The 18,661-nt window shown below is 41.5% G+C and overlaps 1 protein-coding gene across 2 annotated transcripts in view; it reads left to right on the forward strand.

The window, feature by feature from the left end:
* ARID5B (AT-rich interaction domain 5B) overlaps nt 1–18,661 on the forward strand; it is a 133,835-nt gene that overhangs the window by 18,581 nt on the left and 96,593 nt on the right. For both annotated transcript variants that reach the window (XM_087932272.1, XM_087932273.1), the window contains one exon: nt 5,637–5,862. In XM_087932272.1, coding sequence (XP_087788398.1) covers nt 5,637–5,862 — 226 coding nt within the window. The remainder of the gene's footprint in view (nt 1–5,636; nt 5,863–18,661) is intronic.

An 18,661-nucleotide genomic window follows, 5' to 3' on the forward strand; every position in this document is an offset into this window, starting at 1 on the left:
TAGAAACGGGGAAGAAGCTGCACTGTGAGTCAGAAGTGCCCACTTCTGCTCAGAAATTTGGGGATAAAATCTGGTAGTGCAGCAAAGAGCGTTTGAGTTGGAAAATTGTGGTGGGGGACCCTATCAAATCGATGCCATTGTTAGGGCCTATAATTGCCTGCCCGTCGCAATAGAGGTGAGTGGCGCTTCTTAGAAGCAATTTGCAGCTCTTTCAAAGTTGTAATGATGGGGACATTCATTAGAGAGAGATGGGACCCCCCCAAAAAAGTGCAGAGAAGAGCAACAAAGATGATTAGGGGACTGGAGGCTGAAACATATGAAGAACAGTTACAGGAATTGAATATGTCTAGTTTAATGAAAAAAGGACTAGGGAGGACATGATAGCAGTCTTCCAATATCTCAGGGGTTGCCATAAAGAAGAGGGTGGGGGGGGTCAAACCTGAAGGCAGGACAAAAAGCAATGAATGGAAACTAATCAAGAAGAGAAGCAACCTAGAAGGAGAAATTTCCTGACAGAACAATTAACCAGTGGAACAGTTTCCCTTCAGAAACTGTGGATGCTCCAACACTGTAGATTTTAAAGAAGAGATTGGACAATCATTTGTCTGAAGTGGTATTAGGGCAGTGGTGGCTAACCTTTTTGGGCTCCGTGTACACGTGTGCCAGCACCCATAAGGCAATGTGCGTGCAACCCCTGCCCATGCGCATGCAATCCTTTCCCCCTTTACCTGTACTGCGCCTCAGCTGATTTTTGGCTGGTTTAAGGCCTTTTTTGGCCTCCCAGAGGCTTGAAAAAAGCCTCTGCAGGCTTTGCAGATGAATAATAGGCCCGTTTCATCACTTCCGGTATTACAAGAAGTGATGAAATGGGCCTATTATTCGATCTGCAAAGCCTGCAGAGGCTTTTTTGAAGCCACTGGGAGGCCGAAAAAGGCCTCAAACCAGCTGAAAAATCAGCTGTGAGGCACACACCTGCGCAGTGAGGCGAGTTTGCCTGCAGCTCACGTGTCCGCACAAATGGCTCTGCGTGTCAGCCGTGGCACGCATGCCATAGGTTCACCATCACGGGTATAGGGTTTCCTGCCTGAGCAGGGGCTTGGACTAGAAGATCTCCAAGACCCCCTTCCAACTCTGTTATTCTATTATTCTGTCAAAAACTCTGCTGTGATTGTCCTAGTTGACTCCTTTCTCCAGGAGAGGCGGAAGAATGAACTCACTAGAGAAGACTGAGGAATGGAAATATCCGGGACAATTGGAGAAGGCCAAGTATAGTGGAGTGTATACCTTGGATTTCAGAAAGGGGGTTTTAAAGTCAAGGCAACAAAAGGAGGGTTCTGTGGCAGAAAAAAAAACTCAAGCTAGAACAAGTTAATGTGCCGTGCAACAATTCCCTTTGTCTCAGGGAAGAGATGAAGCATTTACAAGAAGGAGATCACAAGAAGGACGGTAGAAACCCTGAAAATTTATACCATGGGAAGAGCGTAGGCAAGCAGGGAGTCTGGAGCCTCAGAAATGGTTTCAGAAAATAAAAGCTCAGAATGAGAAAGATACTTCAACAGGTTTGTTCAAAATAGAAAGGAAAGATTCTGCATGGCAGCCATTAAATGGACATGGCAGCAACCAGAATTCTGAAAGGGATAGAAAAGAGCCAAAGAACGGAGAAACGGGGAGGCCGCTTCTAACCAGAAGAAAGTTGGAACCAGGGATTGGGGCAGGTATCCAAGTGGAGCCAGACCATCTGGGTGCTTCCATTTCGATTCCTCTGCTGGGCGGGAGGTTGGACTGGATGATCTCCAGGGCCCCTTCCAGTTCTAGGAGGGTTGTTGCTAGGAATGGGTGCATCCTTTCAGGGTCTCAGTGGTGCCAACGCAGGAGGAAGAGAAAGCAGCACATCAGGGTTCCTGCTTATGGTACCTGGATCTAAAATGGGAAGAGTCTGCATAGTTGGGCCTTTCTGTGCACCAAATTATGCAACCTGGCTGCCGCAGGCTTCATGCCAGATTCAGGGGCCAGATTCAGCTGGAGTACAAGGATTTTCCAGCCCTGTGGAGGCCAGGAATGCAAATACCAGAAAATGCTAAGCATACGTTTCAATTCTCCCATCAAAGGGGCTTTAGTTGAATTGTGTGCATTAATATTATTAATATTGTCACATGTCATTTTGCTGCAGAGACCCTTTGTTCTGGTCCTGTACATTGATGGAAATGATGATAATTATAACAAGGTTAGATTATGATGATTACCGCTGTGTTATAGGCACACTGCTGTAACCTATGGCATTTTATAGTTATTGTTTAATAATAGCATCATAGTAAGTTCCTCCAGGTGTCATATAAACTAAACACTCGATTTGTAACACTAGAAGCAATTGCATGAAAGAGTGAAGAGAGTGGTTTGGCCACCCAAAACATCCTCAGCTTCACATTGGAGCTATGCCTCCTTTGGGCTAAATCAAATTGCAAGACGCAGCAAAGTTCACACACACTTTCCATCAATGGAACCAGGGATTCCAATCCAACAAGGAGTTTCCACTTGGGGAGAGAGGCAGAAGAGTCAAAGGAGAATGGGATAAGATCTGTTTTCATCTGAGTAAGATTTTAGTGGCCAAATAGATCTGACGGCCATATGAGTCCAGAGTTCATTTGCTTGTGAGATGGAATCGTTGGTTTCTGGCAGTATGGAATGTATAGTCTTTCTGCAGGTGCCTTGCATGGCTTGGCCTCTGGGCATCAACCCTGGATCCTCAATAACAGGATTATTCATTCCTGATGGAGTCATGAATTGGGCTCATCTTTTAGTTGCTCACTGGTCAACTTCGTTCACTTGGGATCAGGGGTGCGATTCAACCAGTGTAACAACCGGTTCAGCGAGCGCGCCAAATGTCTGCTTCTCGTGCGTGCAGAGTGTTTGCTATTGACCTTCTCCAGCAATCCCTGTGTGTTAAACAGCTGGCGCACGGCAATCCTCTGTGCTGCGCAGATCAGCCGAGCTTGAAAAACAGGATATAAAGCACAGCTCAGAGCCCGGGCGGCCCCAACAGCTGATCATCGGAGCAAACTGAACCGGTTCTCTCCCAGCTGATCCTTGGAGCTACTGGTTCGGCCGAACCATGCCAAACTGGTAGAATCCCACTCCTGCTTGGGATGCCAACAAAAGGTTAGCCATGGCAGTTTCTGAAAAGGAGGAGGTGAGCCTCTGGCAGTGGAAGTGCCACTGCATTGGCGCCTTTAGACGCAGTCCTGTATTGCCTGGTCTGGTGCCCAGATCCTTCTGAAAACGGGAACCTTGGCCTGGCTGAGCCTTGGGGAAGAACTCATCGGGCTAAGCGTCAGGGTCTCTGGGAAGATCACATTTGCATAAGGCTCTTTAAAAATGCCAGGCAAGATTTATGGAGGGTTGACACATTACATGGCTTTCAGCACTTTTCCTGCTGGGATCTGTCGGACACCAAGTACCATGATTCCCTGACAAAATGGCCATAGAGAATTAAGTTGCATTTGCTTGCATCAGGTATGAAGCCGTGTATCCTGGCCTTTGGGATCGTAATTCCCATACGTTGGAGAATATGGGAGTTGAGGTCTAAGGTACCTGGAAGACATTGAATGGGGTATTTAAAAATCGCTGTAATCTTCTGAAATTGCTGAACCTGGAAATATTTGGGCCTTCCTGCTTGGTATCTCATGAAATGTTGGCTCTCTTGTCCTTTAAAAGTAATAGTAATTTCACTTCCAGGGGTCTGGAAGGGTCCTTTTTGCAAGGAGGCTGGTTGGGCCTGGGAGGCTGCCACCCAGTCTGCTCCTGGCAATGGAGTAAAGCAAAGTTCAGTCAGCGGATTCGATTAAATGGGTGTTCCATAAAGCAGGGGTCTCCCACCTTGGCCACTTTAAGCCTGGCAGACTTCAACTTCCAGAGCTTTGCTGGCTGGGGAATTCTGGGAGTTGAAGTCCTCCAGGCTTAAAGGACCCCGCAACCATCATAAATACAAACCGAAGCATCCTAATCTTGATCACATGACCATGGCGATGCTGCAACAGTTGTAAATGTGAAAAACAACTATAGGTCACTTTTTTCAGTGGTGTTGTAACTTTGAATGGTCACTAAATGAACTGTTGCAAGTAAAGGACTACCTGTAATTTAACAAAACTTGGGGAAAAGGGAGGAATTAAAACTAATTGCCTGAAAATGTGCAGGAAATCAGAGCATTGCCAATTATCCTTTTTTGCAGAAGACTTGCATAATTTTTGTAATATTTCTTGGGTGATTATGTCAAATGTTTCATGTAACTCTTAGAACAAAAGTCAATATTTGTGTATTAGGCAAGGAAATTGTATCATAAACAGGAATTTTCTAGTGACTCAGAGTTCCAGGAACCCCATTTATAATTAGATCATTTGTGCAAATAAGAACAAGTTAGAACAATTACTCATCATGCTATGCATTTTTACCTCTGCAGATTAATTGCATTTTCAAAAGTGGGGGCCTTGTCAATCTCTGGCAATGCGGAGGTTGGAACACATACACACATCTCTGGTTCCTAATTATTTAGAAGTAAATTCTGTTTCAACTGGTATTCCTGTGTAAAATGTTGATTTAAATAACATTAACAATCATAACATGTGCAATGTGATGTGAACAAGAAAGTCTAATGAAGGGTGTCCTTCTGCACTCCCTCAAAAGGGCAAGTGCTCCTGTGACATCTCCATGGGTTATTTGTTTCTGTGCAGGCTGTAAAGGCGAAGAAAAAAAAGAATCCTTCAAGCCAAACTCAAATCCTTGAGAATTGTGGAATTGTCCTCTTTGGGGATGAGATATAGACTCCTCAGTCTAGCCTACTGGAACTCCTGGTCTTTTCTTGTGATCTGAGCCTGCTGGGTGTATTTTAGCATCAGCTGCAAAGAAGAGTTGTCTTTCCACGGGGTTTTGGCTCCCCCTTGTGCTGGTGCCCTGGGGGTGGGGGTGGGGGCAGAGCAGCTGGAGACCCAGAAGGGGTTCCTGCCCAGGACCCCAAAGGTGTCCTGATTTGGGAAGTGAGCTCCATGGATAGCGGTGGAGCAGAGCAAAAGAGCAACTCCTTTGGATCTGCTGCCACACGAGGCTCCTTCTTACCATTTTTTAGAATTTTAGAACCAATCCAAACATTTGAACAGTTGATACTCCCTACTTTGGAACCGCTTTGAATGAAAGTAGGGTTTTTTTTAAAAAAAATGGGAAGGGTTAGGGAAAAAGCGAAGGAGTGGGAAAACACAATGTTTTGGGAGGTTGGAAATTATGGGAGATAGTCATGCTGCACCCCACCCCAACCCGGGAGGCCTGCATGGGTGGTGGGTTGGGGAGAAGCACCAGAGGAGAGTCCCCCAAAGGATGGCCCCCTCAGCCCAGGTCCCTGCTGGCTCCTCCCTGTAGCAACGGGAAGGAAAGAAGCCCCTTGCAAAGCCTTCTGGGAACTTCTGGGAAGAAGGGCATCCGTCCTCCCGGCTGGCCCAGAGTCCTCGGGCTGCTTTTCAGGCAGTGCTGTGCTGGGACAGGTGGGAGATCGTAAGATCTTCTCCACGCCATATGGTGAGAAAAGCCTGTGGTAATTTGGTGACGATACAAGTCAGGAGCCAACCTGACCTTTCCCCTTTTGGGTCTTCCAGGATGAAGTCATTGCTGCTTCAGAAAAAGTAACTGTGAAGCTTGAGGACTTGGCCCAATGGGCCCGGACAGACATCTCCAAGTGGAAACGTGGCCTCCGGGATGAAGCCTTCACACCTCTGGAACTGAGGAAAGAGGGGCAAAGGGAAGCCCTAAGCAAGTTCCGGCAATCCACACACAACAGTGGCCTCAATTTCAAGGATATTTTGAAGGAAAAGGCTGACTTGGGTGAGTGCTCCTTTGGTTCTTGTGTGAGATGGCTTCTGTGGTTATTGAGGGGACCGATTTTCTTGGGCTTTTCTTGACTGAAGGGAGACAGGATGTGTGGCAGAGACTCGGGGAATCTGACTTCAAAGGTGACTGTAAAATGAAGGAACATTCAAGTGTCTGTTGGGCTGCAGAAGTTGAAGCGTGTTGAAAGTTCACTGGAGGGCAAGGAGGGCAAGGAGTGTGAACGATATTTAAGCAGAGTAGATGCATGAGAGTCAATGCAAACTGCCAGAATTTAGAAGGAAGGCCAAGGCTGCCTCTGCTGCCCTCCCTATGGGTCCTTGTGTAAGACGGTCAAGAGAGGGATTTTTTCCCGTGTGTGTGACTTTCATTGGGCACCCTTACTCATTTCAGTTGGGTTTTGTGATGAATTAGGTGTTTTGCTTCTTTCTTTGTAAAGCCTGGAGCTTAATACGGTTGCTTTCTCCCTGGTCATTTCATTGCCCATTGGGTGAACCCATGAAAGATTCCCTTCCTAGGTCTGGAAGATACAAGGCTGGCTCAGCCTCTCTCCCTCTCTGGCCTCTTCTGCCCCCCACCAATCTGCCTCCGCCATCTAAGCTGGGGAGAGTTCAGTCTCACTCAGATCAAAACACTCTTAGAGGCCTGGATGTTAAACATTGACCACTTTTGCGTTAGTTAGAAGGTTACGAGGATCACATCCCCAGCTGCCCCTGTTAAAGCTTTCCATGTTTTAGTTATATTTCTACAAGCTGTTAGGCTTTTCAGAGACAGAGCTTTTTTAAAGACTATCTTCTGATTTGTAAGCTTCTAATAAACTGCATACATATACTCGTGTACCTAATCAGAAACTAGCAAGTTTACCCAGAAACCAAAATAATTAAAATAAATCTTCAGAGATGTCTTTACAAAATCTCATCTTGATATGTTTTGCCCAAGAATTTGAGTGGCACAATCAAGACATAATCCAAAGGGCTTAAGGAAATCATGTTATCTGGCAGGGCCATGTAAGGGGGGCAGGGAAATCGTCTATCCCATCGGATTGTATCAGTTGAAGTGTCTCCAACAGACAGGACGTCTTCCTTTCAGAAATTTTACACTCTGCTTGGGAAATCCCAAAACGCAGGGGGGACTCTGCAAGTTTCCAAGCTCTGTGTAGAAGCCCCATGAAAGTTCAGGCCTTGACTTATCATGGTTTCTTCATTCAAAGCTTCAGGGAACCAGAAGATGACCTCCTTGTTTTTTGGAGGTACATAATATGGACATAATCTTTCATCTTTGTTTCATTGCTGGTGGGTCTTGTGACCGTTTGGACTTTCTATCTCATCCTTAAGTGGACAGGAGTAGATTTTTTTCTTTCTGAGAAAGACTCACTGCCTGGCAGAGTTGGGGTTTTATTTCAATCAGAAGGTGGGGTTCTGACGGAAGAAGGTGGAGCCTCTTCGCTGACAGACCGTAGATCGCGACTTTCCGCGGCTCTGGTCCGTGCTCTTTCATTGGAGAGACCCAATCATTACGATGAGGGGCTGAAGCTGCCTTGGAGGGGCGGCGGAGTAAGGGGAAGCCGCAAGCCAGGGTGAGGTGAGCCGCATCTCCCCTCCTGGGCTTGGTCTTTTTCCCCCGAAGCAGTGGTTTAAAATGGCCACCCCGAAGAGGAGGACTCAGCTGGATTAAGATTTATGCAGGAGGGAAAGAAGAGGTGGATAACATCTGAACCGGGACAATTGGGCGATGCAACTAAACAAAAGTACCCCGGGATTAAGGTAACATGGAATTTTTAAGAAAAGAAAAGTAAGCAGCGAAATTACAAAGGGACAGGAAAAAAAATAAGAAAGTATTTCTGACAGCTAAGCGGGGCTTCGAACCGAGAAAGAAAGAAGCTGGAACTAAAGATTTAATTAAATTGGACTAAAATATTTTGGGAATAAACAGGCATAAAATAAAGCTGGACTTAAGATTGTCAAAAAATAATAATAATAAAGTTTACAAATTGGAGACTAGACTATGTTGGAATATTGAGGTTAAACCCTAAATAAAAATATAGGGGGAAAAGGTGAAGACTTTGTATAATGGAGAATGCCACCTTTTGACAAAAACTTGAGCTCAAACAAGGAAAAGCATCCTGTTTCTGAATGAACTTGTGTGGATATAATCTTAAAGAAATATTGAAACAAAGTAAGAATTTTAGAAAGTGAAAGAAGAATCAGAATAAAGAAAAAAGCAAGGAAAGACTGACTGTGCGATTGATTGATGTTTTTGGTATAGACCCTGGGCTGGAACAATTGAGAACTTTAGAAAATTGAAAGAAGAAAGAGGGAAAGTAAAAGTGGTTTTTTTGTGGACTTTAACGATCAAAAAATATAAGATCGTGTAATGATGATATCTCTTTGGGAATTAAAAATGGAACTTAAAAATATGAGAGAATTACTACAGGAAAGAGGCAAATCACTTTGCTCTGTGTTAGAAAAAATGGAAATGGTGATTGAAGAACAAGAAGAAAGAGCTTCAGAGGAGGAGGAGTTGACTCAAGGAGAAGACATTTTAAATAGACAATTAACACAAAGAACACCACAAAGATGTGGGGAAAGAAGGAAGGTTAAAAAGTTGAGATTTAAGAAGGCAATCAAAAGGGGGAATACCTGTGAAGTTGGGAAAGACAGAAAGACCCAGCAGAAAAGGGGAAAGGAAGATGTTAAGAAAGAGAGGGATATAAACTGGAATGAGAAAAGATATGGGGAAAAGAGGGGGAGGAGAAGCAGTAAGAAACAGGTGCGTGAAATCAAGAAATACAGAAATAGTAAAATGTTGAAAAGAAATTGTTTTTTCAGAGATAATGGTTGATGAATTAAAAAGGGGATTCTGCAGGGTGATAAGAGGTAATAAGAATATTTCTGCAATTAAAAATATTTAGAAAATAGGGTAATATAGATATTGATAACTCTTATTAAAAATTAAGGGGGGGAAATATGCTGCGGAATCCAAATGAAACAATGTAATGATTATTATTGTAACTTCTTAAAAATAATGGTTTATTGAGAATTAAGACGAGGGAATAAAGGTATATTTTAACCATTGAGGTGTCACACTCAAAGCAGTAAAAGGCGGGGGAAAACCTATACTTGTTTTTTTTCTTTAGTGTTAAAATTTGTATTAATGTAGAATTTATAAAAAGAATGTGTAATGGAAAGGGAATATGACAGACTAAAGAACCAACTAAATTAATAAGTCATATAGACTATTAAAAGCAAGGAGAGACATTGGCAACTTATTATTATTATTAGGCAAACACATTGTTTATCTTTATTTTTAAAATAAATATTAAAGGATTATATTTGAAATAATTGAAATGAAACAAAAAGATGTTTCAACTGAGATTAATGAAAGAGGCCAGAAGTAATGTGTTTGTTTCTCTCCTTACTGAAAATTTGGAATGGAAAAGGTAATAACAGAATTAAGTATGCATATATGAATGTATAATTGCTGTCATATTTGTATGTAAAGGTGATGACCCGGAAACATGTTGTCCACTAAAAGGAGATTTTTGTTTTTATGTGAAAAACTGAATAAAATTTGTTAAAAAAAACAGAAGGTGGGATTCCCAAGATGGTGGAAGATTGGGAAAGAGTTCTGATGTGTGGCAGAGTTTTTACTTCTTTATCCCATTAATTTTTTTAAAAAAAAAATTCTTTTCTTTATAAATATGGTTTGGTTATTAGTCTTTTTAAAAAGTCCTGATGAGTATTTTTAAAAGTTTCTGATTTGACTGTGGATAAATTAGCAGAGATTGTTTATTGTTTATTTTCTACATTAGCAGAGATTGTTTATTCAGATTTTTCACAACCATTATTTGCCAAAGACTCATGTAATCCTCAACTTTTCCTTGGGAAAACAGACCAGTAGTCTTTGCACAACCCTTTGAGAAGGAATCCAAGTTGGCAAATTGCCAGCGTGCAAGCAGAGTCCAACTTGGCTCGTTTTGCACAAGGAGGACAGTGGGCCAGATGTGTAACTTGTAGTTATTTCTAAGCCCAGGATGACTGTGAATTATTCTTTACACATCTCGTTGTGTCGCGTGATGCAAGTATAATTCTGGCTTGTTTGGGATTGTAAAGTTTATGGGTCAGTGTGTCAATTGTGTGTGTGTTAGCCAAGGAAACAACTTTGTTTTGTTATCCCAGGATTAGGGTATAATGTAGTGTGTGAGCCAGCAATAGTGTCTGAGGCCAAAATGACAGAGAAAAGCTTTCCCCAGAATCCCCATAATAAAACTGTCCACTCCAGAATATTTGACAACATGAAACTGACCAAATAGATCAGCCCGGATGGAGGCCAGGCTGTAAAAATGCTCCAGGTAACAAAGCCCTAGAGGAAACCACAAGGGCTTCCTTCGGATCTCCCTCTGTTGCTGGCCTAGCTGTGCAACTCATGCTGGAGTCATCCTGGCCAATGAAAACAGTGTTTGAAGGATGCTGGGATCAAGGAATTGGGCTGGCCCTGGAAAGAGAAAGGAACTGGATGGGTCAACTTCTGGTCTAGACATTGAGCCCGTTTTATCCCGTCCAGTGCATCTGAGAAAGTTTTTACAGAAGTAAGATTAAAGAAATAAACTCCAAAGCTCCAAAGGCAGCTGAAGGTAACTGTTCTATTGAGATGGTTGGGTGCCAACGAAAAGCTGATGTGATGAAATCGGTCAGGTTCCTAGGAATCCTAATGTTATTCACTGGCTAAAACAAATGGGGATCGGAATGCGAAGCCCCTTTGCTCTTTGCAGTGCTCAGAAAAGCTCAGCAGAGGACGGTTGAGGGCCTCGGTGGGTCTCCGTTCCACTCCTGGAGGGAAGTCCCAATTCCAAAAGGCTCCTAGTCAGCAGGAGAGCAGCGGTTGCAACCGTCACTTGATTTATATCAGGAATGCTGTTTCTTTTAGACATTTATCAAAATAACAGAAGTTCAGCCTTACCGTATAGATAGTAATAGAACTGGTTGTGGAATGTGTTATTCACATTAAGCATGTAAATCTGTTTTTCAAGATAAATCAAGTGAGATTAAATCATTTATTTGATCCTTCTCTGCTACCTCTTCCTCCTCCTTCAGATTTATCATATTTTTAGAGCAAGTTGACTTGCATACCCAATATTTGATAAATCAGCATAGTTGAATGAGGGTTTGTTTATTCTACAGGCTTTGAGCAACCATGCAGTATGAGCAAGCCCACTGCAGGCGGGAGAACGCCTATCTTCATTCATTGTTCTACCTATTTTTCAAGAAAAGAAATCAAATTATTTTATATAACACTGCTTCTTACAGAATTCCTTTCAATGAAGTATGAAAGCTGTTTTTAGGTTTTATTTGCCCCATAAGATGTCATTATAGTTGCACTCTGGTTGAGTTGAGTTGGTGTTTAAGCAGGAAAATATGTCTTTACAGGCCGATTTTTTTTCTTATTGAAACCCTTTGAGGCATACGGTAGAAAGTGTCTTAGAATAAGGTTATTAAAGCAGCATTCTCACGTTTGCAGTGAGTTTACTGTCAATTCCTCAGCCACTAACTCTTGAGGACAGGCAGTTATAAATGGCTTCATCAGCAAATGTGCCATTGGAAAACAATGAAAAGAGTGGACAGTCCGAGGTGGGCTTGCATGGACATGGGCAGAAGGAAGGAAGGACTTGTGTTTAGTAGAGGGGACTCCATTTATTGGGGTTGCTGCCCCACTTCCTTCCTTATTGGAGTGCTCTGTACCTGACTTTACACCTCAGCCTTCCTTGAGAAGTGTTTATGCAGCATGTTAAGGCATAAACAGTGGTTTATAAACTGCCCACAATTCCAAATCTTGCTTGTTTCCCCTGGGTTATGATGTGGCATGAATCTAGCAACACCATATCTCTGGGCTTGGGTTTATGCCAGGCCAGCGGCTAAGTTGATGGCTGAGTCCGGCTGCAAGTAATGAATGCATGAAGTTTTCTGTGGAAGCTGCAACTTCTTTTTCTCCTGAGGTTTTCCTGGACACTTTTCATAAAACCACCACCAGAGCTGGCTGGACAGCCCATCTGTGGTTTGCAGAGTGGAAAGAAATGAGGAAATTGATTTAGTGGCAGAGCAGACAACTTGTGACCCCTCAAACAGGGTGAAATTCAGAGGTTGGTATTCAACAAGTTCTGACCAGTTCTGGAGAACCGGTAGCGGAAACTTTGAGTAGTTCAGAGAAACGGCAAATGCCACCTCTGACTGGCCCCGCCAACCCCCATCTCTTCTCTGCCTCCCATTGAGTCCCAGCTGATCAGCTGGGTCTTCTTTGGTTGCCCTGCCCAGGAGAACGGAGCTGGAAAGCAGGTTAGTGGGGTGGGGAGGGAAGGGGGATTTTGCAGTATATCCTTCCCCTGCCACGCCCACCAAGCCACGCCCACCAAGCCACGCCCACAGAACCAGTAGTAAAACAAATTGAATCCCACCACTGGTGAAATTCCACTCCATGGCAGCCAGTCCTGTCAGTGGTGAGGGCAGGAGGCCACCAACAAGCTTTGAACAGCATATCTTGGTTAGAGTCCTGTCACACTAACCAGCTTTGCTCCCTCCCTTGCTTTTTCGGACCTTCCATAATTTATTTGCCAATTTGTGCTTGCTAAATTTTATGTTGTGGGAAAATTAATGAAATAGGGGAAGAGGTTGCTTAAGTTCCCATACTGAATCATGGTTTGTTTTTCCTGTTCAATCAGACTATGAGGATTACGGGGGTGGTTAGGTCCACTTCGCTTAGTTAGAATCTCCCCCTCTCTCTCTCTCTCTCTCTCTCTCTCTCTCTCTCTCTCTCTGTGTTTGTGTGTGTGTGTGTGTGTGTGTGTGTGTGTGTGTGTGTGAAGAATGGAGAAGTTTGGTGTGGGGTGGGGTGTGTCATGCCTTGAACTGCACACAAGGTTTAGAAAGTAAATATTTTTTATCTTGTCTTTTATTTAGCATGATAAGAGCAAGATACATTTTTTTAACAAACTTTATTCAGTTTTTCACATTAAAAACAAAAATCTCCTTTTAGTGGACAACATGTTTCCGGGTCATCACCTTTACATACAAATATGACAGCAATTATACATTCATATATGCATACTTAATTCTATTATTACCTTTTCCATTCCAAATTTTCAGTAAGGAGAGAAACAAACACATTAATTCTAGCCTCTTTCATTAATCTCAACTGAAACATCTTTTTGTTTCATTTCAACTACATAAATCCTATATAAATTTCAAATATAATCCTATATAAATTTCAAATATAATCCTTTAATATTTATTTTAAAAATAAAGATAAACAATATGTGTTTGCCTAATGATGATGATGATGATGATAATAATAATAATAATAAGTTGCCAATGTCTCTCCTTGCTTTTAATAATCTATATTAACTTATTAATTTAGTTGGTTCTTTAGTCTGTCATATTCCCTTTCCATTACACATTCTTTTTATAAATTCTAGATTAATACAAATTTTAACACTAAAGAAAAAAAACAAGTATAGGTTTCCCCCCTTTTACTGCTTTGAGTGTGACACCTCAATGATTAAAATATACCTTTATTCCCTCATCTTAATTCCCAATAAACCATTATTTTTAAGAAGTTACAATAATAATCATTACATCTTTTCACTTGGATTCCGCAGCATATTTTCCCCCCTTGATTTTTAATAAGAGTTATCAGTATCTATATTACCCTATTTTCTAAATATTTTTGATTGCAGAAATATTCTTATTACCCCAAGATACATTTTTTTTGTAGATGATGAAAATCTGGAATTAGTATGACCCTCACAAATCACAGTACACATGATCTGTGATCATAAATAATTGTTTCACAGTTTCTTTCATTAAAATGTGAATATGAATTAAATACGAATGCTTGGAGCAATACTATCTTTGGTGAAGTCATCTGGAAAAATTGGATGTGCTACTGGTGTTATTTCCTGTCTCCACCGCTTGAGTAACCAATTTAAGTGGATTTTTTTTAGAAATGAGCGGTCAGTATATCTTGTATGTAAGTTGACAATTCCTAGACAAAACGGAAACCAATGGAACATAGCCAAGGAATATGTTGCTGAGAGTCTAATCAGTCTGTTGTGTGTTGGTCTTCCAAGGATATGAGTAAAAATCTCAAGCTAGAGTAGTTTCACTAGTTTTAACTCTTTTTTAATGTGTATCTGTTTTTTATGTGAGATGTTGCACTTGTTTAATTGCTTAATTGGTTAGAAGCAGAGCTGTTAAATCGATCTAATAGTTAAATTCCATAGTTTAACAAGCTGGCTGCCCTTTATTGTTTAGATCACAGACGGTTTCTTTAATTACACTTTTAACATTCTAGGTAAATGATACTTGCATGAGTTTGTTTCATTTGTCACATTTTGGTGGCCATGGCGTGGATCTGCAATAATCCAGTCATCATTTTTAGCCAGTATGTACGTGCAGTTATGGTTGTATGTGGAGGTGATCTATAGATGGCCATGGAGGGTCTCCAATGGAGTCATAAAGCTATCCAGATTGATGCTTTCTTCTGGTTGGATGCTCTTTCTCCAGCCAAAAGTCACCTTCATTTGAGTCTAAGTGTGCTACAATCTGAGACTCTAATAAAGTCCTGGATTGGGTGAAGAGCTATACTCACGTTCAAGAAAGTGCAAGTTTGCATTGTACAAAGGTAACATCCTCCTCTTTCCTAGAAAAATGAAATATCCTAGGAAATATTTAAAGAGGCAGAATATTATATTTCCCTAAAGGAGAAACGTGCTCTTGGAGGGCAGCCCCCACCTCAGCAGGACTAGATCAGCCTATCTACAAGACAAAAGACCTTCAGCTTCAGGATGATGGGATTAGCCCTCACTCAAGATCCAAACCAGGATAAAGCCATTACAACACGATAAGAATGGCCCAGCAGCCTTTCAGAACACAGTTACATTGCACCACCCAGCAAGCTTCAACCAAGCCTGGGACTCAGCCTACAAAGATAGCTGTGAGCCCTACAACAATCAGTAGAATACATATTCTTGCACCGGAACAGGAAGCTCACATTCAAAGTCCAAGAGACTTGTGGTCAGCTGCCCCATGTGCTTGATGGTTCTGCTTCACTAAACCATCTTTCCAATCAGCCTCCTTGTTTCCAGTGTCTCTCTCCCCGCTTGGAACTGAACCAGATGGGTATTTCTCCTGACACCTTCAATTATTAAAACTTGTGGATTTCTAAAATCATCCTGTTGTCTGGGTGGGCACTGGCTCGGGGACTCCATCCAGCCGAACTCTCAGCGTTCCCCTTTCCCAACAGGTCTGTGAGCATATTTGTGTCAGATTAGGAGCCAGAAATACTGACATTTATTTTTCTTCCTGTTGTCTCTAGGACTTAACACTGATTATTTCATTTCTACTTTATCACATTTCTTTGTCAGCCTAAATGTTTGTGGTTTAATTCAATACACTGATTATCTGCTCAGCTGAATGTCTCCCATGGAGTCCAGCAATTTCTCTGAATGAGTCACGGGCAACTCATCCATTTTAAAATCACTTTTTCTCCTCCTCCCTTTTGGTACCAATCCCCAAAGCCTTTGTTGTTGTTGTTGTTGTTGTTCTTATTAAAACCCACCTAGGTCTTGGGAGCCTTTCATCTGTTGTTTTGGAAAGTGCCAAGTAAAAAAGAGGACTAATGATAATAGTAATAATTATTATTCCTTTCATTTGTAAGCTGCATACATTCATTGTTTTGACTGAAGTGGCATAAAACCATTAGTAATAAAATAAATGAATGCTTGTTTCTGTTATGCATGGAATCTTATCTAGGTTTTTGTGGCTCTATTTTAAACTTTTTCCTGTTTCTCCTGTATATTTCTTTTTGTCTCATTCTGGTGCTAAAGAGCTGACAGCTGCAAGCCCATTCACACACACACACACACACACACATACACACACACACGTCCATGGGACCTGGGGTTCCCCTTGTCCAGATGTGTCAGAATGGCATCTCCAGGGAATTGTCCAGGGCACCTGAATAGGGCGAAATCCACTGTTTTGTACTTCGGGGAAAAAATGGCAATAACAATTGTGTTAACTTGCCATATCAGTAGTTGCGGAACTTCTTAGAAGTTTTATGAATGGTTGTTTTTTCTCTTGTGGTCCTAGTCTTTTCAAAATCGGGTATTTGAGACTTGCGGAGTCTCTGCTGTTGAGCCATTTATTTATTTATTTATTTTTGTATGCTTTCTGCTCCATGAAATGTTGAGAAGTTCTAGATCCTGTGAAAATAGGACTGGTTTGTTGTGGAGAGAGCAACTTTAAGACTTGTGGCTGGCTGAGGCATTCTGGGAGTTGAAGTCCACAAGTCTTAAAGTTGCCAAGGTTGGAAACCCCTGGTCTACACCACAACCAGAAAAATCATATTCAAACGTGGGCCGAATCTGCAGGGACAAATATTTCTGAAAATCCCCTCTGCCAGTTTTTGAAGGGGTTCCATCCAAAGACCCTCCCTCCTGGGCAAGGAGACCCTGGAAGGAGCTCATGGCCAAGGGGTAGGAAGCCTTCGCTGTGCTGGCTTTTCCTACTTTTCAAATTTTATTTCCTCCTCTTTTCTTTGGGTTTCTGTTCCTTCCCAGCTGTAGCTGCAGCCACTGAGGGGGCTCACGGTCAGTCTTGTTTGACCATTTGCTCTTTGAACCCCCTTGTTCAGCTGTTTTAATGAATCCTTGGATGATTCAAGAAGAGTTAAGTTTACTTTTCTCTAGGGTTGTCGTATTTCATTAGCTTAACACTTTTGGCAGTTTCAGTATATTTCAACCTGCTGAAAATCCTGTTCTGGATGGGCCAAAAAGACCTGCTTATCTTACTCACTTGACCCCTGTCATCAGCTGGTCTAGCAGCGGTGAGGGGGAGAGCATTGACTGCCCCATTGAATTCATCAAGCAGAACTTGTGGGCGCATCTCTTCTTCTCCGTTTGCCTTCTTCGCTGCCTTCCTTTCTGGAAATAAAATAAAATAGCACAAAAGTAAGACAATGTCACTTGGACCTCTGGTCAAATTCCAGAAATGAGTCAGCATTCTTGTACAATAAAATGGCCCTTTAAGATTTTCTCTTCTGGAAGCAAAGTCTGCGTTGACTTTTTTCCAAACTATTCTACTTTGCAGGTTACAGGATATGAATGAACCATGTATCAATATCATTTCATTGTTATCATCATAAATCATGACTTAAAATCCTTATTATACTACTTGAACCCAAGATTAAACAATAACAACAACAATAACAACAACAACACTATAAGAAAACTGTCAAAGGCTCAGTCCATAACAACAGGATCTACTAGAGATAGACATGAGCTAGTTGACCAAATCCTTTCTTCCTCAGAGGCATCTCATGGGCATTTTGTGGGTAATCAAAGGCCCCAAAATGGAGTGCTGAGGCAGAGAGAATATGACAAAGCCATGAGTGTGGCACCATCTGCAGAAATGGAGGGCTCTGGGTCTTAGATTGGACCTCTACAGAACTCTAAATGCTTTAGTAGTTGGGTAGAGAGGGCTTCATAAAAGCAAAACAGAAATGCCAATTATAATTGGTATTTCAATTTAAGCAAAGAAAAGGTATGCATAATTAATCAATTTGTATTTTCCCAGTGCTTTAAGAAATGAGTCATCGATTATTTGTGTTACAGCAACTTTGCATTTATTATTTAAAACCATTCAATGAGCTTTACATTTGTATTAAACTGTAATGGGGAAAGACCTTGGGAGTTGGAGCAAAGAGATACTGACTAGGCAATCAAGAGAAAGTCCAGACTGCAGCTATATAACGGATGAAGCAAGAGGTTCAGAAGGAATCCTCTTCAAATATCAGGTTGTAAAGATTATATTTTCAGACTTGCAAGATTCTGTTAATGACGATATACAATATACTAGATTTATTTTATCTGGTTGTTTTTCCTGTCTGGACTACCTGGTAAGGCTGACAATATTTAACATTTAACTTTAAAAGATACATGCATGCATACATGCGCATATGTGAGTGCATATACACCAAAAATACACTGAGCCCCTCGGCTGATTCAAGAAATGTAAAAAGAAACCTGAACAAGTTATTTTGACTTCTATCAATTGGGATTCTCTCTCAGTCCTAGTAGCTGCTGTACCACAGCTGCCTTTCCTCATAATTCTGGGTTGCGTCCTTTGAAATGGACTCCCTTGCCAGACAGAATTTCCTTTTCTCTTGTAGTGTGTTGCACAACATGATTAGTTTCTCATTTCTCACCTGTTAAGTTTTTAAAATCTTGATAAGTTCACAAAATATCTATATTCTGTTTTACACACATATACACACACGTACACACATATGGTGCATTTGGCTAAGTATAATTTGAAGAAAGACTTTTCTCTGCTACATTGTGTTTCTGTATATTATTTTCATGACTATATACATTTTTGTACCCATAATTTTCTAATTGCGTTGAACATTTCATTAGAATAAGTACTTCAATTTTGATTCACAAATGCAAATTTTAAAATGGAGATTTAGATTCATTTGCATTTTACATGTGAAATTAAATAATTCATCTGCCTCTTTATGGTGAGAATCTCCGGGAGCTTCTCTGCAGCAAAGGGACAAGCGTTGAATAGGTACATTGGAGAAGAGAAAAAGAAACTTTGGGTTAGAACAATATAATCCTTCCTTCCTTCCTTCCTTCCTTCCTTCCTTCCTTCCTTCCTTCCTTCCTTCTGCTATCCACTCATACAATTCGCATGCAATGAGCAAATAAGCAATATATGCACTACACAGCTTGTCCTACTTC

This window comes from Pseudonaja textilis, chromosome 4 (genome assembly GCF_049901715.1).
Source record: "Pseudonaja textilis isolate UNSWEBS1 chromosome 4, rPseTex1.2, whole genome shotgun sequence".
NCBI classification, from domain to species: Eukaryota; Metazoa; Chordata; class Lepidosauria; order Squamata; family Elapidae; genus Pseudonaja; species Pseudonaja textilis.